The 26,702-nt window shown below is 45.2% G+C and overlaps 1 protein-coding gene across 4 annotated transcripts in view; it reads right to left on the reverse strand.

Moving 5' to 3' along the window:
• Positions 1-19,983, reverse strand: part of FAM184A (family with sequence similarity 184 member A) — a 215,369-nt gene extending 195,386 nt beyond the window's left edge. For all 4 annotated transcript variants that reach the window (XM_090038672.1, XM_090038652.1, XM_090038662.1 and 1 more), the window contains exon 1: positions 19,672-19,983. In XM_090038672.1, the coding sequence (XP_089894798.1) occupies positions 19,672-19,806 (135 nt within the window). In that variant the 5' untranslated portion in view covers positions 19,807-19,983. The remainder of the gene's footprint in view (positions 1-19,671) is intronic.
• Positions 19,984-26,702: the final 6,719 nt, after the last annotated feature.

Here is a 26,702-nt window from a genome sequence, read left to right on the forward strand (position 1 = left end):
AATATTATTTTTCACTGTCACCAATACTGAACCATAAGAGAACACAGCAGCATAAGGAGCAATACGTGACTAAAAGAAATTCTTGAACCTTTACTATAAAGGAATACTGCTCTGCCCTACCAAAATCCACAGGGAAGACAGCCAAAGAAGAGGTTCAGATGCTAGTAGCTGATATAGAGTTCTCTAGGGCACTTCTAAACTCCAAAAACCATCTTACATGAGGGTGCATGTTTTCCCATTCCTGATATAGACCCCTTAAGTTGCTCCTTTTGGGCAAGCTGGAGCAAGGGTCACCAACCTGCAGCACATGTACAAGTGGCACAGGCAACTTCTGCATGTGGCAGACAGCAAAATTAGGAGGAGACAGGCAGCACAGCAGCAGACAAGGTAACAAACAGAAAGTAGGGCAGCAGACTGGGCAGAAGCACTGGCAGGGGAAGGAAATCAGAGTGGCACTGATGACTAAGTTCAGGGTCAATTTGTGGCGCACATGTCACATTGAGCTGAAGGACAGCCTAACTCTTTGGGCCTGTTACAAGTACTTGCAGACCACCTCTTCAGTAGAAATTCTCTCCCCCAGAGTGGAATAAGCACTTCATGGGAAAGCCAGTCCTTGAATCCAGGACATTTAAGCTTTACCATGGGCCAATCCAGATGTTAGGAAAATTTTTTCCACCACAAAACAAAACCATGCATATTCTAAACTGAAAACATGGAGGTAGGGGAGTTATTTGAATTACTTTAATCATACTTGTGTATGATCTCTCAACATAATTATGTTTGTAAGACAGAAACTCTCAAAAATGTTGACTTATAGACCATGAACAACACCCAGAAAGTTAAGCAAGACGAACCCACTGCAGCCTTAGTGTCCTCTGCTTATGGCACAACAACATATTCCCCAGATTCCAAGATCTTAAGCACAAAGCATACGTGCACCAAGACCTGATTATATATGTAGATCAAAAAGAGCAGGAAGTTATAGACTGACCAAACCTGATATGGCAATATAACAAAATATAAATAAAGCTACAAACAGATAATCACAGAAATAAAGCAGGAAGATTGGAAGAAAAGTTGGTAGCTAACAGAATATTCCCAGGTCACATTCCAACTTCTTGTCATCTGAATTTTTAAAAAAATGACATTATACCTTTCTGCAAATATAACTTTCCTGTTCAGCAAATGTGTGAAGCCTTTTGAATAAACAAACCATAGCAGGAGCAGATCTCTATGGAAGTAGTTTACAGCACCACAGATGCTGGATGAAGAAAGTTTTTAAAGCATCTCTGATGAGATCTTCAGAAAGAAAAGTTTTTGAGTGATATCTTTTATTGGACTAACTATGTGGTTGGGAAAGGTGTCAGACAAACTTTCAGGCACAAAGTGGACCTGAGGGGACTATAACTGGATTTTAATAGGTTGGGAACAACGCTTGTTGAATAAACAGATGTAGTAACAGGCTTTCAGGGTGGATCTAAAAGATTCTTCCCCTAGGAACTTCTTGGGAAGCTTACTAGCGTATGGTACAATTAAGTAACATTTTAATGTGAAGTCTACCATCCAATACTATACTAAACCAATTGTTTGTTCAAAATAGAAAAGCACATTACTACAATAAGTCTTTGAGAGTGGTGAAAGCATGGTTTGTTTGTTTTTTGGTTTTTTTTTAAGGGAGGGCTAACAAAAGACAGTCTACAAACAACTACTGCAATTTTTGTCAAACTGCATTGAAACCTCAAGAATATTCACATAGATTAGTGAAGTCCTTTTGGGAAAAAGCTATCCAGATGCAATCAGCAATAGCGCCTTCCTTGGCCTACAGTATTCAGTAGAATAAACAAAGTAACTTTATTTTAAATATATACAGGGTGGGGAGGAGGGTACGGGAGGAGGACCCACAATTTTGCAGGCCAATAACCATAACTCAGATTATAGCATACCCGTATAATATTCTAGCCTATTGGAAAGAGGCATTTTCTAAAACTTTAAAAAAATTCTCATTGTATAATGGATAAAAGCAGCAACTCAGCTTCCATTTATATTGTTGAAATCCAGCCAAGTATTGCAATTCATATTTTAGTGAAAGACAATGTTTGTTAAAAAGGATGTATGGTATGAACAAGATATGTTTCATAAACTTTTTAATAGCACCTATTTTTAAAAGGCTGTCTTTTTTCTTTAAGCCAAGCAAAATGACAAATCTCAGCAAAAAAGTATTTCTTCCTCAGCCCTCCCATTCTCAGGAAAAAAGAACAGAAAAGGAAAACTTGAATGTGCAAAAGAACAGGACAGCACATAGTAAGTAGGCCAAAATGATGAACAGCTTTTAGTGATAGGCTACTTTCATTTCTTCTAGTTATTTTTGGAACACAATGCCTTTGGTCATTGGTATGTTAGTATGACATCAGTCATTAGAAAGATATGCAAACCCAGTTAAACTAACGTAACACTCACACTAGCCAAGACAGACACATACATACTTTACATTTCATACCATTTAAATAGAATGTGTCAGATTACGTAATAAATTGTGAAAGGAAATTGTTAGAGACAATTCAGATTTATGACCATATTGCAATATATAATGAAGAGAGCAAGGTCTGTGGTTTGCCATACAGTCAATTCAATAAAGAGGAGAATATGAATAAGATGCTAGTTTAAATCAACGACTTACAAATGAAAAAACTCCAAACAGATTAAGTGGTATATAGAATATTTTCAATTTACCCAATTTCTAGATGTTAATTTTAATTATGGCTAGCATGTTAAAAAGGTTGAAACCCCTCTGCAATACCTGTAGTGTTCACACATGTGAAAGTGTGTCATTTAAAAATTATTTTTCTTGAAGAATCTAAGCTTTGACAGGAATTATATTTTTGGTACGTCCGCCTGCCATACTTACCAGAGTAGAACATTCACCCCAATTCTAGTTGTCCCTACACAAATCTATAAGCATATACTATAGTTAGTAGTAATAGTAGCTTATAAGTATACACTTTTCTTAGATAGTGATTCAGATGACTTTGTTTAGTCAATCTTGATTATCTAATTTTCTTGGGATAATAGTTAATAAAAATGTGATATATACGTTTTCTGAGGGAAAATGAAGGGTTAAACTTTCTGTCCCCAAGCATAAAATGTTTAGATAAATTAAAAGTCTGTAAAGAAAGGAAAAGTTAAGCAAGTGTTGGAATGTTTGTAATATTGGAACCTTTACTCTTAATTTATAGGTGTTAGAGTATTTAATTGCAAACATGCCAACTTAGGAATGCATGAGCATTTCTGGAGCCACAAACCAGGAGTTTGCCTGTGTTTAGCCTGTCAAAGTGTTCTGAAGCATACATTTTGGCAAACACCTTTCAAGCTTGGACCTGAACAAGTGGTTTGACTAATTCCACCAAATTAAGGACATCACAGGAGTAGAGGGAGAGCAGTTACCAACTAGCCAAATCAGAAAGCCACGGGATCAAACCAAAGGAGTGTCTAGCAGCAAGCCAGGAGTGGCACATGGGCATGGGTCAGAGACTAGTTGCCCAGATACTTCCCATTCAGAGGTTTATATATGGAAAGGGGTGTATCAACTGACTCCAACAGGCCAGTTCAGTGAAAGGGAGTGGGTAGAAGGTTAGGCTGTGCTGGAGGCTTCAGGCCAGCCTGACCCGTTTGTGGGTTTAGCTGTAGAGTAGCAGGCTATGCTGGTCAGGCTGAGGCTCCAGGTTCAAATTTGGGGCCTGACAGTAGTAGAAGCAGACCCATGTCCAGATGTCGGGTGCTTACTACACTCTGGAGTTCAAGCAGTTTCTTGTTACTATAGCACCTTGTCAGTTACAACTAGTTGGCACATCTACACATTCATTAATGCGCTTTTGATAATGCTCATTAAATTTAGTTCCTCCATTGTGAGGTACTATAAAAAGGCACATTGGGCTATTTTAATGCATATTAGCAAAAGTACGTTTCTACCTCCCTCAGAAGTCTTTAAATAAAAAAGGACCTTATAACACCCATTAAAAAGCAGAATCATAACTATGAATTCATTTAAATTTAATTGGCAAATTTTTATCTGGGACCTCATTGAAGTGAAGGTGTGGGAGGAGATAAGAGAGACAAGCAGAAGGTTTAAATGGCATCCTTATGGGATACTAACATGGGTAGTCAAGAGGGTGTGTGAATTGGGGTCATACCTCTATAGCAGGTTTTAGGAGGAGTATAGCTAGACACAGACTGAAAATAGACATCACAGTCACAGATGCATAGGTTAGAAAGGTGTGAACATGCATCCTAGCTTAAGAGCTAATACCTTCCCCTTCAGGCACTGAACTGCTGATAGGAGTCCAGGTGGATACAATAAAGCAACACATGACTAGGACACCTTTGGGGCAAAGTAAAATGTATTGCTGCAGTCAAGAGAAATAAAAATGAAGATTCTCCCAGCAGTTTGCAGGGAATATTTGCATTTCCCAGAACACTCAAAAGACCTGGCTGAAAAGTAGCAAAGTATTGCCCATCAGGAATGGGCAGGGGGAGAGGGAGGAGGAAACAGGATGCAGTAATTTGTTTTTTCATTAGCTGATCTCAACAGCTGAGGCAACAGAGAACTATTAAAAGGAACCTCAAAAAAGTTACACTGATATGTATACTTATGGCAACCAGGTGGCAAGTTTTTCATTTTATAAATGTAACACTTGTAGAAGGTGCTGAGTGACAGTGCCAATGACCACAGGCCTCTTGTTAGTCACCCTGCCCAGAAAGTTAAAAGCTGTGCACAGGACAGCCCCATGCAGGGCTTTCAAGCCAAGATGTCTGTTAACCCCGTTACAGGGCTCTCTCACATGCACGTTTAAAGTCGCCAGGCAGGGGAAGTCTGTCAACTGCCTACCACATGTGCGATTTAAGTTATTGTAGAAACCAGCCGCAAGTTCCACATTAAAAACATGGAACATCTTTGTAGGTGGTTTTCCATTTTATGGCACAATAAATTGATTGAATGTGTGGCACGTTACCATTAATTGCAAGATAAATGTAATGCCTGCCAGAGGCCTTACTGTTAGTTCCATTATTAATAGTAGTTTGAGGTGGGCAAACAGTGGAGATTCAACTTGGGATGTTTTTCATACTTAGCATTTTAATGCATGTCTACAAGAAACTAGGAAGTACTGTCCTGGCAAGCATAACTTTAAATACTTAAAGTCTAAAATTTAAAAAATAACTGACACAATCCAGATGCAGACTACTTCAGGGAAACAACAGCAACAAATATTTACTATGTTCTGTTGAAAGACTAAGAACTCTAAAATTGCCCTTTTAAATATGATTTGCTAATATACAAAGCATCCCATTTATTATTCCTAACTACATGCCACACTTTTGACATTCTCTTCTCAATTCCCAATCTTTTCATCATATCAGAGTCCTGGAATACTGCCATTATAATGCATATTGGGGTTGTTTTACAAACATAAGGTTGTTTTAAAAATTACTAACACATTTTCTGAAAATATGTTCACAGTATCAACATAGAACAATTACAAGAACTCTGAGTTTCTAAATAAAAAGCATACCAGGCTGGCAGTTCCCCATTCTCCCTTTTCAAGTGAGCTGCAAGCTCTCTTTTAGTCCTGTACATAAACACCTTTCCCAATAAATATAACTTCTTAATTAAGGGAGATAAGAATATTCCCTATTGCTGCATATCAATACGCAACATAGAACTGACACTGAAAAAAACATAGTTTGAGTAGCTTTTAACATGAGACACTTGCTTCTCTAACAGAGCATTTTGTAATAGGAAAGAGAGCTACTTTCCTTCTCAATGTAAACCTACCTAATGAAAATATCAACTGGAAGAATGACATGAAGTATAAACACATGGATTAGTGATAATGAGCCATAATTGCATAATTTATAACTTAACATTAATTTAAGTTAATTTATAACTTTGCATTCCTTTAAACACCTTGAACAGTGGGGGCCAACCTTTTTGGCAGTTGTATTACAAGTTAGCTCCGCACCTTTCTCAAGTGCCATTCCATTCTTTTCCCCCCTCACTCAGTTTGCTTTCTGCTCCCAGCCCTGTGCTCCCCATCTTATTTGATGCTCTACTTTCTACTCTTATCTGCCACTGTTCTGCCTGTCCCCTCTGCCAAATGCCCGAGGCACCACCTGCCTATGCCATTTATGGCACCCATGCCAAAGGTTGGACATCCCGACCTAGAACCTCCAGAAATCTGTGGCTCATTGTGCTAGGAACTATATAAATGACTAGTTTCTAGTCCAAGTTTGCCACAAACAAAATAAGCACAGAAGGGAAAACAAAAGAACACACTCAGGTAGGCTCTGGAGTGGTGAGAGACGTGCGGGTGAAGCCCGCTGCGCCTCCACTCTCCCGAAGCCCCCCAGACACCCCCTCAGCAGCCGCCAAGCCCCCTGCCGACCCCCAGCACAGCCGGAGGTGAGCGGGCTCGTGGTGGGAAGGGGTTAACTCCTCGCTTGCTGCGAGGAGGCCGCTGCCTGGTGCCGGGCCGGGTCAAGCCCCCGCCCAGGCCCCTACTTGGCCCAGCCCCCCAGGGAGCCACGCGACCAGAGCTGCGCGAACAGGCTGCGCAAATAGGCGCTCGAGTTAGCGCAGAGTTCACGTGGGAGAGGGCACAGGAGGGCACGAGACCCTGCCTGCGACCCCCCCCCCCAGCCATAGCCAGCCCCAGCCGTAGCCAGCCTACCAGAGGCATGACACGGATGGCCACGCGCCGCAACCCGAGGGTCCCCTCGGGCTCTACAACCCCTCCACTGGGCACCTCAGAGATGGCCACCCAGACGGAGCCCATGGTTCCAGGCTCCACGCAGACGGAGCCCCTGGCTCTCGGCTGCGGGGGCTGCCTGTCCCTTTTTCAGGCTCTGGGGCCCGGGAGCATGGCCACCTCCCCTTGCGGGGCCTGCTCCCTACTGAGGTCTCTGGCGCGCCAGCTGGAGGAGCTCCAGGCCACAGTCCAGAGACTGCGTGCCATCAGGGACTGTGGGCAGGAGATAGACTCCTACTGCCAGGCCCTTCTCCCTTGGGAGCCACAGGGGAGAGCTCCGTCTCCCTCCGCGACTAAGGAGGACTCTGGGACCTCCCGCTCTGCCCAGTCAGGGGCATGGACCAAGGTGGTCAAGGGCCCCAAGGCCCGCCACACCAAGGCCCCTGCCCCGCCGGAGCTTAGCAACAGGTTCGCACCTCTTGCAGCCCCGGCAGAGCCCACGCAGTTGCCAGCACCCGCAGGCAACCCAGGCTCGACTGCAGCTACTGGCCCCCCTCTCCCCAAGACAAAGCGTAAGATGTTTGTTGTGGGAGACTCCATCCTGCAGGGCACTGAGCGGGCAATCTGCCGCCCCGACCCCTTAGCCCGGGAAGTCTGCTGCTTCCCGGGGGCCTGCATCTGAGACATTGCGGAGAGGATCCCGCAGCTCCTCCGGCCCACAGGCCACTACCCCATACTCCTTATTCATGTAGGCACCAATGACATGGCTCGGAGCACCCCCAGCCAGGTCATGAGGCGCTACAGGGAGTTGGGAGTGGACCTTAGGGGTCTGGGAGCTCAGGTGGTGTTTTCGTCGATCCTCCCAGTCTCGGGCTATGGGTTGAGGAGGGAGAGGAGAATCCACGCGGTGAACCAAAGACTGCGGCGCTGGTGTTATCGGGAAGGCTTTGGCTTCCATGACCACAGCCCGCTCTTTGGAGAGAGAGGCAGTGAGCTGCTGGGAAGAGATGGCCTCCACCTCTCTCCCCTGGGGAGGAGGCTCTTCTCAGCCAGGCTGGCTGACCTGCTCCACCGGGCTTTGAACTAAGCCCACTGGGGGATGGGAGGACTACTGCCCCTGCTGGCCCGCTGAACAGCCCTTGCAAAGCCAGCAGACCAAGGCACTTAAGGGAGCCCACCCCTGCCCCAGCCCTGGCACAATCTGTGGGCAAGGCAAGAGCCCCCAAGGGCACACTTGCCTGCCTGTACACTAATGCCAGGAGCCTGGGCAACAAGCAGGACGAGCTCATCCTCCTGCTCAGTGCAAAGAAATATGATGTCATTGGGATAACGGAGACCTGGTGGGACTCCACCCATGACTGGACCATGGGTATAAAAGGCTATACCCTATACAGGAGGGATCGTGTTGACAAAAGGGGTGGGGGTGTAGCTCTCTATGTGAAGGAAAGCTACATGTCCCTGCAAGCTGATGTTGGCGACCGGCATGGACAGCTAGAGACCCTCTGGGTAAAAATTCGTGGGGAATTCGGCACAGGGGACACAACGGTGGGAGTCTACTACAGACCTCCCACTCAAAGTCCCGAGCTTGACCAGGAGTTCGCCCGGGAACTGACTGAGGCCGCTTGCTCCAGGACCTTGGTTGTCATGGGTGACTTCAATTACCCGGACATCTCGTGAGAAGATCACTCAGCTAAATCTGAGCGGGCGCAAAGCTTTCTCTCGTGCGTGGATGACCTCTACCTGACTCAAGAAGTCTATGGGCCAACGAGAGGCAAAGCGCTGCTTGACCTGGTACTGGCTCCGGGGGGACGACCTAATCGGCGACCTAGTGATTGATGGGAAGTTGGGTGACAGCGACCACGAGCTGATCACCTTCACCATCCGCCGTAAAGCTGGCAAGTCATTCAGCAACACAGAAGTCCTTGACTTCAGAAAAGCCGACTTTGACAAGCTCAAGAGGCTAGTCGGTCAGGCCCTCAGGGACCATGACCCCAGGGAGATGGGAGTGCAAGAAGAGTGGTTGCTTCTCAAGGAAGCGATCCTCAGTGCACAAGCTAAATCTATTCCAACACGGAGGAAAGGCAGCAAGAAGGCACAGCAGCCCCCGTGGCTCTCCAGAGACCTAGCGGACCTACTGTGGCTAAAAAGGAAAGCCTACAAAGGATGGAGGACGGGATTCACCTCCAAGGAGGATTACTCCGCGCTGGTCCGGTCCTGCAGGGACCAAACCAGGAAAGCCAAGGCTGCAACTGAACTCCAACTAGCTTCAAGCATCAAGGACAACAAAAAGTCCTTTTTCAGATATGTGGGGAGCCGGAGGAAAAGCAAGGGCAATGTTGGACCCCTGCTAAACCAGATGGGGCAACTGACAACTGACGCCCAGGAAAAAGCCAACCTATTAAATAGGTACTTTGCGTCAGTCTTTCATCAGTCACACGGGATGCCCATGCCTGCTATGGGACAGGGAAATCTGGGTGAGGGGAATCCCCTACCCTCCATCAATGCTGACCTCGTGAAGGAACACCTTGAGAAGCTGAATACCTTCAAGTCAGCTGGCCCTGACAATCCGCACCCCAGGGTACTCAAGGAGCTGGCGAGCGTCATAGCCCAGTCCCTGGCACAGATCTTTGAAAACTCCTGGCGCTCTGGTGTAGTGCCCGAAGACTGGAAGAAGGCCTATGTGGTGCCAATCCTTAAGAAAGGGAGGAGAGTGGATCCGGCTAACTACAGGCCCATTAGCCTGACTTCTATCCTGGGGAAGATCCTAGAAAAGTTTATTAAGGAGGCCATCCTTGAGGGACTGGCCCAGGCTAACATTCTAAGGGACAGCCAGCACGGGTTTGTTGCGGGTAGGTCTTGTTTGACCAATCTCATTTCCTTCTATGACCAGGTGACCTATCACCTGGACAAGGGAGAAGAGATTGATGTCATATATCTTGACTTCAAAAAAGCTTTTGATCTGGTATCCCATGATCACCTCTTGGCCAAACTGCCCAGTTGTGGCCTTGGCTCCACCATGATCCGCTGGCTGGGAAATTGGCTTCGTGGTCAGACCCAGAGGGTTGCGATTGATGGCAGTCACTCATCATGGTGCCCTGTGACCAGTGGGGTCCCCCAAGGCTCTGTCCTGGGACCCATCCTGTTCAACATCTTCATTAACGATGTGGACATTGGAGTCAGGAGTGGACTGGCCAAGTTCGCCGATGACACCAAACTTTGGGGCAAAGCATCCACGCCAGAAGATAGGCGGGTGATCCAGGCTGACCTGGACAAGCTCAGCAAATGGGCAGACGAGAACCTCATGGTGTTTAACACCGAAAAATGCAAGGTTCTCCACCTTGGGAGGAAAAACCTGCAGCATCCTTATAGGCTCGGCAGTGCTATGTTGGTTAGCACTACAGAAGAAAGAGACTTGGGGGTCATCATTGACCACAAGATGAACATGAGCCTCCAATGCGATGCTGCGGCTAGTAAAGCGACCAAAATGCTGGCTTGCATCCATAGATGCTTCTCGAGCAAATCCCGGGACGTCATTCTCCCCTTGTACTCGGCCTTGGTGAGGCCGCAGCTGGAGTACTGCGTCCAGTTTTGGGCTTCACAATTCAAAAAGGATGTGAGAAGCTTGAGTCCAGAGGAGAGCCACGCGCATGATCAGAGGTCAGGAAAACAGATCTTACCATGACAGGCTGAGAGCCATGGGACTCTTTAGCCTGGAAAAGTGTAGGCTCAGGGGTGATCTGATGGCCACCTATAAGTTTATCAGGGGTGACCACCAGGATCTGGGGGAACGTCTGTTCACCAGAGCGCCCCAAGGGATGACGAGGTCGAACGGTCACAAACTCCTGCAAGACCGCTTCAGGCTGGACATAAGGAAGAATTTCTTTACTGTCCGAGCCCCCAAGGTCTGGAACAGTCTGCCAGCGGAGGTGGTTCAAGCACCTACACTGAACACCTTCAAGAGTAAATTGGATGCTTATCTTGCTGGGATCCTATGACCCCAGCTGACTTCCTGCCCTTTGGGCAGGGGGCTGGACTCGATGACCTCCCGAGGTCCCTTCCAGCCCTAATGTCTATGAAATCTATGAAAAGGAAAAGAAAAACAAAACAGCCAGAAGTCAGACAGACACATCTACATGTGCCTATGACATGTAGATTGGTAGCCAAATAGGACTCAGATTTATCCAAGTCTAACTGTTCTATCTTCTGGGCGATACTGCCTGCCATTATCTATGGCCTTAAAACTTTTTTTTGCCTCTGAACTACCAGTTTCAGTGCAGGAAAAGATGACAAACATTGATCTTTGGACAAAGCTGCACAGTGGAGCTTCCCGAGAACTTTCCAAATAGTCCCTCCCTTAACTAAAATCAGGCCCCCTTTACACATTGCACTTAAGGCATGACTAATAAGGTAATGAAGCCTTAAGTTGTGACCCAGCTCGACATTCAACCAATTGATAGAACGCTAAAAAAGCAATAAACTACAAAGCTATTACACAAAAATGTGTAACAACTATGTAGCTTGTTCTAATCATGGCATTAATTGAACATGTGGCCAAGGGCTTCCTTGTGGATGGGAGCCCCATCAAATGAGGGTCTCCCAGCCGCAGGGGTGCACCACCTGGTGCTAGTTCCACAGCTGACAAGGCTTGCAGTGGTGGCAGCTACAGAGAGAAAACTGCCCCCACTGCAAGCCTCGTTGGTTGCAGAGCTCACAGTGGGGACAGCAGAGAGAACTCTGCCCGCTATAAGCCTTGTGAGATGCGGGGGTTTGCAGTAGTGGCTGGCTGTGTTCCCCCACTGCCCCCACTGTGAGCCCCACAGCTGACAATACTTGCAGTAGGGGCAGTGTTCCCAACATTGCCCCTGTTGCGAGCCCTGCAGCTCATGTCAGCTGCAGGGCTTGCAGAGGGAGCAATACAAAGAACACTGCCCTGCTGTCATCTGTGGGGCTCACAGCCACAGGACCTGGTGCACGGGGAGCCCAGCATCATAATCCCAAGCTCCCCCTGCACTGCAAATAAGGTGAGATAGGATTTAATGCATGATCCCACAATCACACCTCCTGCCATGCATGTGTGGCATAGCAGGAAGTGCGATTGTGTGGGTCCAGCATTAGATTCCATTGCGCATTTACCCACATGTGTAGAGGGGCCCTTAGATATGGCTCTATTTCATGCTTTGGATCATTTGTTTACCTTACAGCACAGTTGGATTTTTTGCATGAAGTAAACACAGGAACATTTACAGAAGATAGTTATGATACGCAGAAGTCCAATCACAAGAAAAGCATTTTTAAAATTAAAACAGAACTTGCAATAAAAGTACAGTTTTCACATATTTATGGCTGAGGTAACAGCTAAGAGAAATGCTTTCCCACCAGATTAAAATATTAATTCTACTGCATTAAGTTAAGGAGGCATAGAAGACATATTTGACACTCTAGGACTTGCATTGAGTTCAGTATATATTATTCACTCAGTTTTTGACCTTTGAGAAAGTAGTAAAATAAATAAATAAATAAAAAATATGAAGTCATGGAAGTTGCAAACTGCTTCTGGGCAAAGAGTCTGAAGTTCCTAATTTCACCTCACAATTTCACCAGAAAATAAGGTCATATCTATTGCACTACCTTGCCAGACCCAAGACTGGTGACAACAATGAGCCTGCTGATTTACTCCTACTTAGTTTGCAGCAAGCTCATATAGGCCACATCAATAACATCTCCCCCAGGAGCCTAGGAAAGCCACTGAGAAACCAGCTTAACATGCAACCAAGCCTACAGCTAGATACTGCTGATTAGCAGTTAGCACAATGCAGTTTTGGAGTCATAGGCCACAACAATGTGGCTCAGGTCTGAAGCTGGCCCTAGGTGTTGCTTTTCCTTGCCCCCTGTGCTTTGACAAGGATGTATTAGAATCCCCTTGTATTAGAATGTCACCAAAGCCCAGGAGGCCTGTTGACAGTGGCACCACAGGCCAGGTTTTACAAACCTCTGATATAAATAGTTCAGAGTGGTCAAGGAGGCACACCATAAACCTCAAGGGAATTCCCTAACTTGAAGGGCAATTCCTTATGCAGTGGCGACATGTAGGGCATGCACATGCAACCCCTAACAGGCCATGCTCCCCACTTTGGTGATGGGCTGGGGGGGCGGGGGGCAGGCTGGAGCACCAGTGCCTCCTGGCAAGTGCCAGCCAAGGAGTAGGAGCACTAGATGAAGTGCCATGGCCACTTCTGAGAGCGCCGCAGCCACTCCCCAGTTAGCGCGATTGGCTACAGGGTCCCCCTCCCCCTCCGTTCAGCAAGACTGGTAGCAGGGGGACTCTCCCCAGTCACTGACTAGTCATGGGGACACACACACACACACACACGCCCCCCCCCCGACTAACTTGGCACCAGTCACCCATGTCTTTATGTAAACTACTTAGTCTGAGAGAAGTCTTGAACAACACCTCTTCTTGAAAACCTGTTACAGTCTCCTTTCTTTACAAGTCTCCTGTCAAAACAATCCTAAAGAGTCAACATTCAGCAATTTAATTTCAGTACTAAAACTACTGCAAATTGATTGTTTTCTAAAAGCTAAAAAATACCCCCAAAGCCCACTAAAAATATAAATTAAACATGGTGTTGGGCTTCAGATAAAACCATCAGGATAGCAATACCCAAATTCTCTCAGCTACTCTCCTCTGAATTCCATGCCCCCAAAGAAAAATTTCTGACATTAAAGAGGTCAAGCAAGTCCATATATGATAATATTAAATGTCAGTCTTGAATCTTCACCGGTTCTCTCTAACAGAACAAAACTAAACTAAAGAATAAAAGAATTACTAGAGGAAATTTTTCAACTATTTAATCTTTGTGTCAAACAGAAAGGGATTCTACCTTTAAAAAAACAACACCACAGGAATCATAAAAGGGAGTTGACTAGCCATCATCTATGAATTGGAAGCTCTGATTCCTGACATTTTCTGTTGCATATTAATTGGTAGAGCTGACTTTCACATACCTTAACAAATTAACCTATTTGAACCACTACTAATGGTTAAGTAATATGGGGGCTTAGGACAGCTACACACTAACCCAAAAAGTTAAAACTGTCTGAACTTCCCAATTCCTGAAGCCCAAGTTCCTTAATTTCTTGGTGAGAAGAAGGGAAAAGGTTAGAATTGCTGACCTCAATTATCTAATCTGGTTGTTCCAGTCAACTAGCAAATGGACTCCAGACAGGAAAGAACTTGACAACTTAGCGTTAGCCGATGTAATTTGGAGCTCTGACCATGAGTAAGAGAAAATGAAACTGTGTTTCACCCTACCCCCACAGGAATTTTCTTTTATTATTATTATATATAAAACCTTTTAAGTTATCTAAGTCAAAAGCATTACAATTACCTCATGTTTTAAAGATATTTTTAGCAGAAAATTCTGATGATTCAGTCAAAACAATTCACAGACAGAAAAGAAAAAATGCACAATTTAAAGTGTAAATCAGGTTGATTTTTCAGTTCTTAGACTGCAAGGTCCTAAAGAGGACCATTTCTTTTTGTGCCTACATGCTGCATAGCAAAATTAGCCCCCAATCTGGAACAAGACAAAACCAAAAAGATACAAATATATTCCACTAGACAGACTTGAAGATACTAGACTTAAGGAGTAAGACTTCAAACAAACTGCTTGGTGACTTTGGAAGGCACATCTTAAGTTAGTATGCTGAAATTCTGAAAAGAATGAATGGTAAAAATACAATATGGTCATTTTTTAATATGCCTAATGAACAGGAAAAAAAATAGTGAGGCAACTCTTAAACATGATGGTGATGGGATTTTATTTATTTTTAAAAGTTGAGGTTAAATTGTAACTGAAGCAGTTCTGGTCTTTCCTGCTAGCTTAAGCTCCTTATTACTAGACACTGAAAAAATCTGTGTACCAGGTTGAGGATAAAATAGTACCAACAGAAAAATCGAAAGCATGTCAACAAAAAAGAAGTTGTGATTATGCGACTGCACGCGAGTATCCAACAAATTTCATGCTAAAATACCAAAGCAATAGTAAAATCATTGCTTTGCTTTCTCTCAGAGCTAAATTCACTAGTTTTTTTTCCAGCTTATCGGAAGCAAATTTGCTGTTGGCTTCCAGTAATTTAAGACTCACAATGCTAGCTCTTAAAGGAGAGCTAGAAGACTACAAGGTTAGCTTAAGCTGATTTTCTCTCTGATTTTGGGTTGATTTTAAAAAGTACTTGGACCTTCATTTTTTAATTTCTATATAGTCTCATGATCCTTATGTGCAAACTTTAACATATTTCAGCGTGCTTTTTTAATCTACATAAAGAAAATAAAGAAGATAGTTCACTCTACACATGGGTGTATGCCATGAGAATCTTCAGCACTTCAAGTGGTTGAAAAACGTTAATGACTGTTCAGGAATAGTTAGTTGTTTGAAGGAAATATTTAACCTAAATATTCCATACTCCAGATTCCATCCAGAAGCTAGTTGTCAAACAATCAAATGTGTCTGACCTAAATGGCTTGTGACTAAGGTACATAAGAAAGCATCTCTGCCTTTGACATAATGCAAAAGCCATGTCAGCAGGAGCTCAACCCCAGAGCCTTCATTGAAGTGACAAGGGAAGGAACAGGGAATAGTGCATTTTTCTGTGAATGGTCCATCACTGGAACTCACTCCCCATTCAGTTCACTAGAAGGTTTAAGTTTCCAGGCTAACTGCTTAGAACTCCTATTGGTCTTTTGGACAAAAGTTCTAGTACTTGCAGCATCAAAAACAAACAAACGATAGAATTATCTTCTATAGACAGAAGAATTTTACGTGCAAAATGTAAAAGTTTTTTACATTTGTAAAATCCCATCACACAGAGTGAAAAGAAATAATTTTATTACTATAGAACATCCAATAAAAGGAAACTCATGAGTAGGGGAGGTCTGGTTCTATGACAAAAATAGAACATATTTCTGAGGTCAACCATAACTTAGTGCAGGGGTTTTCAACCTTTTTTAAGGAGTGTACCCCTTCTGGGTACACTTCTGGCAGAGTGTGTGTGTGTGTGTGTGTGTGTGTGTGGACGGACGACAACAGCCAGATGTGGAGGAGGGGGCTTGCACACATGGCAGCAGTACAGGGTAGTGGATGGCAGCGTCAGCCACCACGTACCAGACCCTCCAGCTCTCCCTCCCCCCCCCCCCGCCCCGGCTCGCCCGGCAGCACCCATGTGGCACACATAGGGGAGCTGTTGCCCCCACCCCTGCTCCTGGGAGGCAGTGGCATGGGGTGGTGGTGCTCCATCCCTGCCCACCTGCCCACACATACCCCCTAGCCCCTTTCCAAGTACCCCCATTACTTACTGAGTAAACTCTTGGAAAAAATACTTAAATGGGGATTACACCTTGCAGATGTTTGCCTTCAAATGCCACACTTCCAAGGGCTTTTAATGTCACCAACATGCTCTTTACACAGAGTAACTAAAAATGAGAACACTATGAATTGAAATTTTTCTATACTTTTTAGTCATAAGTTAAGTTTAGTTGCATGCATAGGAAATATGTTCAACCATGGAGCTGAAAAACTTGTCAAGCTGTTATTTTACCAAGAATTAAAATAATTTCCTTAGACAGGATCTGTTTATATTCCAAGCTGAAATCAATGTGTAGTCAGGAAACCAAACAAACAAGCAAACAAAAAAACCCAAACAAACAACAGTTAAAAGTAACTGTTTTTCCAATAGAAGTAGCACAATCTGTGACAATATTAAATTGATCCTCACTTTACTTCCATCTACACCCAAATAAAAAGGCTGTTTGGCATGTCCTGGATTTTGAACTACTGCCAACAGTGCCTGGCCTTTTCATGCTTACCTCAGATGAAGCATCTTCCTTTCACCACATGTCTGAGGCCAACACTGCCTTATCACAAACACATCTTTCTTTTACAAGTTCCTTTTTTTAGATTTTAACACACAAGCAGCCTGAACCAAAGCCTCTTTACTTATTTTCTTTCAAAGCACTAGCTATAATTTTCCCCATATAGAGCTGTTCAAACACTCCAAAAATTTTGAAAGCACATAGAAATACTGAATGCACATTAGTACAAAGGATAACCAGAAAAAAACCTGTAACATGGTCTACTAAACTTAGGCCATACTCACCTTCTAAACAACTTTTTTATTATGTTAATTGCTACGTCAATGCATGCACAATACCCTCCCTCTAACCAACCTACTGGGGATCACATCACAAATACTGTTAAATCAGCAAGAAAAGATCAGTAGAATGTTATTTCCAGTCTAGTATTATTTCATTAATTCTGAAACATTAAGAGCTTCATTTACTAAAAAGTCAAATGCCGGTTTAATCAATAGACATTTTGGGGTGGGAGAACCCCCCCCCCCCCCAGTTATACCAGTTCACTCTCCCTTTCAGCATCCACTCTGGCCCTGTGTGACACAGGCCTATTTGGCACATACTGGGGACACAGGCCTTAAGCCCACAAAGCAAGAGTTACCCCCACGTCCCACCACGTTAGAGGGGGCTACAGGATGCACGTCGATTGAATTTGTGCGACAAATAAAAGACAAAACAGGGATGGGAATGAAAGTCATAAGTTAAAACTGAGTACACCAAGGAGGAACAATGAGCAGAGCACAACAGACAGTGCCCAGGCCTTTCGATATGCCATTCAGGATGGCAGGCTGAAGCCTACAAAGTAGAGCTATAAGCCTCCTTTGGTGGTGGGGACCACTAAGGGCATATCATTGACTACTCTGGACAACAGAAAAACAAAAACAGGGACAGGAGTGAGGGTCATACATTTGTAACAAGTGCACCAGACAGTGTCCGGGCCTAATTTATACATACTGGAGAACCTGGCCTTTGGCCCACAAAGCAACAGTAGCCCCCACTGTTAATAGTGGGGGCTACTGGATATGTCTCAACTGCCCCTTTGCTGTATCAATTAATCAAAGGAGGGATAGGAGTGACAGTCATAGGTTAAAAAAAAGAGTGTGCTGAAGGCAGGGAACATAGAGCAGAACACACAGAAAGTGCCCAGGCCTAGGTACCTTGGATCAATGCCCACAAGGAAATGTTATAAGCCTCCCCTGAGAGGGAGGTCATTAGGCAGACAACTTATTTCTCGGGACAACAAAAAGGCATAATAGAGATGGATGGCCAGAAGTTTAATTAGCATGCCAAGGGGGACACGCGACCAGAACACACCAGACAGTGCCCAGAATAGTAGGCAAGGAGGACCTATGGTCTAACCCAGTAAATGGCAGCTCTTCTGTTCTTATGTTACATGACAGCTGAAGTTGGTAGGCAGAGCAAATGAAAGGCTCAAATGAAAACTCAAGCCCGTACAGATTTTACAGGACCTGCAGTCTCTCACTGATTTCCTAGATGCTTCTGCATGTAAAAACAGACACGGAGGCCAGCAATTCTCAACCCAGGTGCCCCAAGGTCCTTTCCAGGGTGCTGCAAAGCACATCTAGTGCTGCTGGGTTGGCATGAACAGTTCCTCAGAAAAACCCCAGGATTTCCAGCAGCAATCCACTGCAGGGGGATTCCTGAGGCAATGGACAAATGGTTCTATCCTTTTTCTACAGTCAGAAAAAGGGAAGAGAACACGACAGCAAAGAGCTGGCCTTGTCAAGGGATGCTCCAGCCCACCTATGATGCCTCGAGGCTAACAAAGCTGAGACCCCCCACCATTACACCTTATGCAATGAGCCACACTAGTGTCAATCAGCAGTGTGAACTTGGAGCAGCCACACCCTTAGTCTAGAAACCTTCCCCGACTGCCTGCCCCCCCACTTGCACAGATGTGATTTCCCACTGGAGGCCTGGTGAGCAGGGGCAGGACTGGTGGGTAGGGCAGCCAGGACAGGCTCCAAAAGATCCTGCAGAACTTCAACTTGGGGCAATACATCAGCAGGGAGTGGCTGCACTGTAAGAGAACCAGAGCTGGGTGACACGGAGCAAAGACCACCCTGCCCTGCAGGGGCATCACGTCAAGGTGCATAAGGAGCGTTTCAAGCCACTTGAAGGGTTATTTGTTGTAGCCGTGTTGGTCTAAGGACACAGACAAACAAGGTTTCTTTGGGTAGATGAGATCTCTTTTATTAGACCAACTAAAAAGTTGGAAAAATGGTTCTTTGCAAGCTTTTGGGCTTAAACACCTTTCTTCAGGTATAGAGAAAGTCTGAACAGCTCTCAAAGACAAGTAAAGAGTTGGTCTATGCCTGGAGAAGGATGCAGAAAACTATTTTCCCCAACTATTTAGCTGGTCTAATGCAGGTGTTGTCAACCGGGGCATGCATACCCCTGAGGGTACATGACAGCAGCACAAAGAGAAGCCACTGGCACTTCCAGTTTGGCTTGACTGGCTGCCAGGGGACTCACTGCTTCTCAAACAGCCGCCGGGGGTACACCAACCAAAAAAGGTTGAAAACCCCTTGTCTAATAGATGAGATCACATCTGCCCTGCAGCCTTGTCACATGGGGATTCGGGGGCTCCTGGAGCTCGGCGCCTGCCAACCCCATCAAGTGGTGTAAAGCAGACATGGTTCTTTGGGGAGACAGGATCTCTTCTGTCAGACCAACCAAACAGTTGGAGGAACTGGTTCTCTGCACGCTTTTGGGCACAAACACCCTTCTTCAGGCACGGAGCAATTCTTTACTTGTCTTTCAGAGCCATTCAGACTCTCCGTAGAAGAAGGGTGTTTGTGCCCCAAACCTTGCAGCGTTGAGTGCCTTTTTGCACCCTGTACATGTGACCCCTGCTCGCACCACTTGCAGGTGTGGGTGTGGGGGCAGCCCAGGGGCTTAGAAGTCCAGGAGCCCCCAAATCCCGGCGCCACGAGGCCCCCGAGGCGGGGGTGACCTGCAGCTGAAAGGCCGGGCCCGAGGGCGGCGCCGGGCGCTTACCTTGGTGAGCTGCGCGATCTTCTTGCTCATCTTGAGGTGCAGCTCGGGCCCGCAGTCCGGCTGCGCGGGGCCCGGCGCCGCTCGCCCGCCGCCGCCGTACTGCTGCTGCTGCCGGCTCATCCCCGGGGTCGCCATCTTCCGCCCGAGCCCCCGCGCGGGCGGCTCCGCCGGCGGCCACTGCCGGGGTACAGCCCGCGGATAAGGGGCGCCCCCAACCGCCGCCAAACCGCGCACTGGACGAGCGCAACCAGCGACCGTTGCTGCCGCCTCAACGCCGTTACCAAGCTCTCACCGAAGTGTTTACGCCGGGCAGTGATGTCACTCGCCTCGCCCCGCCCCCAGCTGCTGGGGCAGCTGGAGCCGTGCGCATGCGCCCTCAAGCTTGCGGGCTCTGACCTGTAGCTGTGCGCTTCCCTCAGAGAGAAGTGGTAGGGTGAAGGGCTGCCGGTGTGTCTGACGTTTGGATTTCCTTTTAAAGTCTACGCTTTGGGAATGTGAACAACGTAGCTTTTACACACACACACACACACACACACACACACACAAGCTAAGTTTTTTCACATTCCTGAAGCATAGACTTTAAGAACAATACCAAAAATCCTGGGAGTCGCCAGTACTGACTGGCACAATAAAGGTAGCCTGGGCACAGGGACACGGTGGCTATTGCACAAGGAATTGGTGAAGTGTGCAATGAAAGGAGACGGCCCCGGGTGCAGAGTGACTATCATGCGATTGGTAAGTGTAATTGGTGACTTGTGTAATAAATGTAGATGGCCACAGGTGCAGAGCGATTATCCCACAATGAACTGTGCAATTAATTTAGACCATCACTGGTGCAGAGTGATTATTAGACAGTTAATTGGTAAATAAAATCACCACAGAGCTGCACCTTGATCAATGGTGTAATGCAAAGGTGCTCAACTTCAGGGCTGTGGCCCATGGTGCTGTGTTGTCTGGCCCATGGGGCTCCCCATCAGTCTAGAAAGTTGGAGGCAAGGGAGTGGTACCACTTCTTCCCTGCTGCCAAATCTCTGGACCCACAGGGAGCCCCTGGCCCTGCCCAGTGGGTGGGGTGCCTGAGCCCAGCAGGCAGGGCTGGCAGGGGACAGTGCTGGGCCCACAGGACCCAGTCTCAGGGCAGGAGGGGGCTGGGACCCAGTCATGGTGCATCAGGCAGGGACAGAGCAACACCTGGCCCCCAGGCCCAGTCCAGCCCACTAGTGGGCCCCATGCCATTCATTGGGCCCTCAAGGCCAAAAAGTTGAGCATCCCTGGTGTAGTGGTTAGAGAGCAAGCTGTGTTTTAGATTCCTGTATAGAGCCAGGTGATGGCATGGGCTTCCCTCCCCCGATCCAAAAGTTCAGCCATACTTAGACCCTCTGGGCTGATCTAATGGACATCAAAAAGAGGCCAAAAATGTTTATATAGCTATTCAAAAACAAGTAAAGAGCAGTAACTTATTTATCTTGCTACATTGTTACTAAGATAAATACCAGAGACCAAAAAACTAATAATTTTATGCCTAGTGTGAATGACAACATATAAAATAAGTATTCTTCTTGGAGTAGATTAAACAGTGGTTCAAGCTACAAAGGTCTTAGTGAAATTGAAAGGGGTATATTTATTTGGAAAATAATTTACCCAAGTTATTTTTAAATGCCTGTGCAAAATCAAAACTATAATACTTTTATGTGATAGTAATGCCCAAAGATTTTTAGGTGCTTCATAAATGATACAAAAGTAAGCCAATTTTGCACTATTTTGTTGCTAGCACTATCAGATGCATTTAGCCAGAAAGGTATCCTATGGTATGTACCTGTGGAGATAGGGCTTAAGAGCATGCAGCTCTAGTACTTAGAGTCTTATAAACTGTGATAAAGTCACCTTTTAATCATCACATGGATAAGCTAAATAAGATTTCACTGTAAGGCTGGGTTTCCAGACTTCAGTTTTGTTGCTCTTTCTGAAATTTCCAGTTTATCAATATCCTTTTGGAAATCTGTACACCAGAACTTGCAACAGTATTTCAGTAATAGGTTCATTAATATCCTCTGAAGAAGTTAAACCCTTTCACAATAGTCTTCTGCTTAAACATCAAAGACTCAAATTAGCCTTTCTCAACTCTCAGGATCACACTGTCATGTTCAGTTAGTTATTTATCATAACCCGTAAGTCTTCAGAATCACTGCTTTCCAGAACATAGTCTCATATTATGTGTGACCTATATCCTTTATTTCTAGGTTTCTAATTTTATATTTAATTATTGTGTGGTTCAGATAAGCCAGGTTCACAGGCAATCCCGGTCATTCCCTAGAACTGACCTAGTCCAATCATTATTCGCTCATCCAGTGGGAGCAACCTGTGGTACAGGTGCCACAAGTGGCATGGGCAGCTTGTGAGTGTGGCACACAGCAGATCTGGAGAGAACAGGTAGCACAGCAGCAGATATAACAGTGAGCAGAAAACAAAGCAGGACATTGGGCAGGGAGCACAAGGAAGCAGAAAGCAGAGCAGCCAATCAGGCAGGGAGAACAGGGCTGGGAACAGAAAACAAACAAGCAGATCAGGCAGGGGAAGGGGTTTGAGGGCACTTGGGGAGGGTGCGGGGTTACTTTGTGGCATACTTGCCAAAAAGATTGGCCCCCACTTATTACTAATGCACAAAGTTTGGTGTTATTTGTGAACTTTACCAGGAGCGATGCTTATATTTTCTCTCAAACTAGTTCTGGAGAACAAGGGAAAATTCTGTACTACTGGCATGAATCTTATACGTTTACCTGCTTGATTTTTATTCTGTTTGCCTTGCCTAAAGCAAACAGTGGGAAACAAAGTAATGGAAGAGATAAGAAACCTCAGAAAGAAAACAAAGGATCATTAAATGATTGGGGTAGAGATGTTAACCAAGAAATGCCTCTGTACCTGACTCAATGGTTTTAACCTCACAATGCCAGAGGCTAGCAAATGGTTTAAAGCTCTTCTCCAGAGAAAAATGGAAATGAGCAACAAGGGATCATTTATCCTAGAGGTAAACATGGTTCTTTGAGAAACTGAAGTCAATGTAGGTCCTGTAACCTGCCTACCATCCTTGTTTTTGGGGGCCTCAGCTATTAAAAAAAAGACCTAAGCTGTGGAAGAACTGAAGGTGACTCCTAGCTGTGCTGGCCTTTATGCCATTACGTAAGTGCACAAAGAGTATTGTGGCAAACACTTAAGTCCAGTACACACAATTACTCTCAATTATTCAGCTCACATGCTCCTGATACACATTGGCAAGAACATTTTGAAGACTCATAGACATGATGGGGCTAGTAACTATTTTTATGTCATAAAGAACCTTCTTTATAATCACAAAGTTGATGACACTATAAAATGTTTTTCCATCACTTTTAACAACAATTTTGTGTTGAAATTGATCCACTGTACAAACCGTCAAATGTGCTGAAACATCATTTTCTGACAGAAGACTGAGCAAAAGATTTTTGAATCAGCTGCATTCTGAATCCTTTTCTCTGCTTTCTGTGTTCCTTGACATGAATAAACAATAAATTTATTTTGATAACATTGTGAGTTACTTTATTAGATGACAGTCACAGGCTTACAGAAATATGCATTGCAAATGCCAAAATATAGGAGGACCTGCCCCACTTAATTGATCAGCAATATTTCTCAAGGTTACAATTTACTTTCAGAAATGTCATTGTACATTGGTGCCTCTGAATTCCAGATGTTGAAGGTTATGATTTTGTTTTGCAGCTGGGTCCATATTTGTGGACCGGATAGTTCCTTTTTAAGATCACTGCTGAAAGGGGCTTCATAAATCTGGATGTCACATGTCAAAAGTTTATTCTCTGGCTGGGATTGCATGAGAAGTCCAGACATGGTAGGTTTGCATTACATGGTTCAGTATCATCCCTGTGCCTTCTAGGGATAGTATGACTAGGGTGACTCTATGTCCTTTTTCTGTTGGAACAGTCCCATTTTAAACATGAGTCACAAATATCCCATTGGGTTTGTCACATGAACAATTTTGTTGCATTTTCAGTGGGATGTCCAGGGCTGGTGTTTAAAATAAGATTGTTTCATTCTCATTCTTACTCTCTCTTGCTTACATGCATGTGTGTGTGCACACGCACCCCACTTTCTTATATTCAGCACCTTCCCCTCTCCAGCTCACTTAGCTGAGACTGGACCTCAGAGTGTCCCAGATAGCAGCGCATCCCATTTTGACACTGGAAAAATATGATAACCCACTGCACAAGACAGACCTGCCTTAACTTGTACCCCTACCTAAAGAGCTCTTACATAAAAAACTCCTACGGGATTATTACTATTGGCATATTTTGTAGCTATTTATTTTGTCTATAAGGGTATATGGTTTGTAGGATGGCATTTGTTGTGTACATGGATGTATCCTGTGAAACAACTGAAAATCCAGTTAGAAAGTTTATGAGGTCTCTGTGAGTGCATCTACGTGAGACTCTTTACTGCATCTACATGTGCACATGCTTACTGCACAGTAAACCTCACTAATCATGAGTAAATTTGCTACCTGCAAATGCAAGTAGCAAATTTACTTGCTATTACTAACTGTGCTGTAGCAGTCATGTAGATGCCTGACCAGGAACAAATCTGCTCCTGGGCAGGTGGCCACTAGGGGGTGGGAGATTGCTCCCTGCTCCCAGGAGCTCCCTGTGGCCAGGGTGGGCTCCACCACTGGGGAGCATTGTGATTCTTAAGGGCATGAACAATGCATGCCCCAGGGAGCTCCCACAGGCAGCTGCGGTGGTGTTGGTGGCGAGGGCAGGGGAGTGGTAAGCACTGACCAGTGGTTGGTGATTGCCCACAGATGCCGCTTGTGGTGTCAACAGTGACGGGGAAGGGAGTGGCGAGTAGCAACCACCTGCAGACACTGCCGGCAGTGTTGGCAGTACTTCTCTCAGGGGGTGCACTGCCAATCTTAGGGGGTGCACATGCACTTCCTACGTATTGCCAATGCTTAAGGGGTAGCACTGTGATTCTTAAATTAGTGGAAGACAACAGCAATTTTTGCTTCAGACAAACTGAAAATAAACTAGTGAATTTAGCTGTGAGAGAAAGCAATGATTTTACTATTGCTTTGGTATTTTAGCATGAAATTTGTTGGATACTCACATGCAATCACATGATCACAACTTCTTTTTTGTTGGCATGCTTTCGATTTTTCTGTTGGTACTATTTTATCCTCAACCTGGTACACAGATTTTTTCAGTGTCTAGTAATAAGGAGCTTAAGTTAGCAGGAAAGACCAGAACTGCTTCAGTTACAATTTAACCTCAACTTTTAAAAATAAATAAAATCCCATCACCATCATGTTTAAGAGTTGCCTCACCATTTTTTTTCCTGTTCATTAAGCATATTAAAAATGACCATATTGTATTTTTACCATTCATTCTTTTCAGAATTTCAGCATACTAACTTAAGGTATGCCTTCCAAAGTCACCAAGCAGTTTATTGTTTGAAGTCTTACTCCTTAAGTCTAGTATCTTCAAGTCTGTCTAGTGGAATGTATTTGTATTTTTTTGGTTTTGTCTTGTTCCAAATCAGGGCCCAATTTTGCTATGCAGCATGTAGGCACAAAAAGAAATGGTCCTCCTATGGATCCTGCAGTCTAAGAACTGAAAAATCAACCTGATTACTCTTTCAATTGTTCATTTTTTCTCTTCTGTCTGTGAATTGTTTTGACTGAATCATCAGAATTTTCTGCTAAAAATATCTTTAAAACATGAGGAGGTAACTGTAATGCTTTTGACTTTAGCTATAACCTTTCAAAGTTATCTATATCCCTGTGGGAGGAAGGGAGGGTGAAACACAGTTTCATCCTCTCTTACTCATGATTAGAGCTGCAAATTACATCAGGACAGGAAGACAAGATTCTTTGGGTAAATCCAATATCTTTTATTAGACCAACTCACATAGTTGGAAACATTCTTCTTCGCAAGCTTTCGGGTACAAGTACCCTTCGTCAGGCCAGCAGCTCACAGCTAGGAAGAAACACTAAGTAGTAAAGTTCTTTCCAGCTAGCAGCTAGCTTGCCCGTGAAGCTCTTTCCAAGCCCCGTGCCTCAATCACTCAATTGGGGTACAGGGCTTGGACCCAGCCTGAGTCCTGTGACTGCAGAGCTTGAGTTGAAAGAGAAAGATTTCCCAGCACCGGGCCCATGTTGTGGAGCTGGTGCTGGTAACTTCCTGCTGCTGCAAGCTTGTTCACCAGCCTGTTCCCCACCCAGCTCCATGCTTATGGAGTTGAGCAGGGAACAAGATCTCCAGCTCCCACCCCACAATCACAGAATGGGGGCTGGGAACTTTCCTGGTCAGCAGCAGGTCCCAGCCCTGTGCCCCAGTTGAGTGATTGAGGCATGGGGCTTAGAAAGAGTTGCAGGGGTTAGTTAGCTGCTAGCTGCCCCACTGGTGGATCAGGGCAGAGGGTTGGGACCTGTCCCTCACCTGCAGCTTTTTCCAAGGCTCCTGCCCCTGACTGGGGAGCTAAGGCCAGGAGCTCCCTGCTGCTGGAGTAAGGGAGTATTGTTCCTGCCCCAGCAGCAATCAGGTCCCCCTGGGCAGGATGCAGTGACTCAGTCCCAGCTAGAACATGGCTGCCTTTTGGCCTGGTGCTCCCTGCCAGCCCCTGGGCTAGCACCCAGGGGAAGCCTAGAGTTCTCCCTAGCGGTGGTAGGGGCCCATTGCAGGGCCCCAGGAAGCAGAAGCAGTTTGCTATGATTAGCAGCAAATCTGTTCCCACTTCCTTGCATGTGTGGATGCCTTCCCAGAAGCATTTATTCACAAGTAGTTTACTCACCAGTCAACTGCTCCTGGATCTAATGCACATGTAGACACACCCTGTATGTGGTAAATATGTTCACCATTAGACATATAGACAAGCTTTGCCAGTTTGGGTATATGTCTAATGGGTGCCATAACTTTTAGTCTTTTTTGTTTCTGAAATAAAGCCAGTGTGACTGGAGGTATTGAGATCCACCCAAATCTTTTTTATAT

The sequence above is a fragment of the Crocodylus siamensis genome, chromosome 1 (assembly GCF_052110815.1).
Source record: "Crocodylus siamensis isolate JL-2025a chromosome 1, ASM5211081v1, whole genome shotgun sequence".
Lineage (NCBI taxonomy): Eukaryota > Metazoa > Chordata > Crocodylia > Crocodylidae > Crocodylus > Crocodylus siamensis.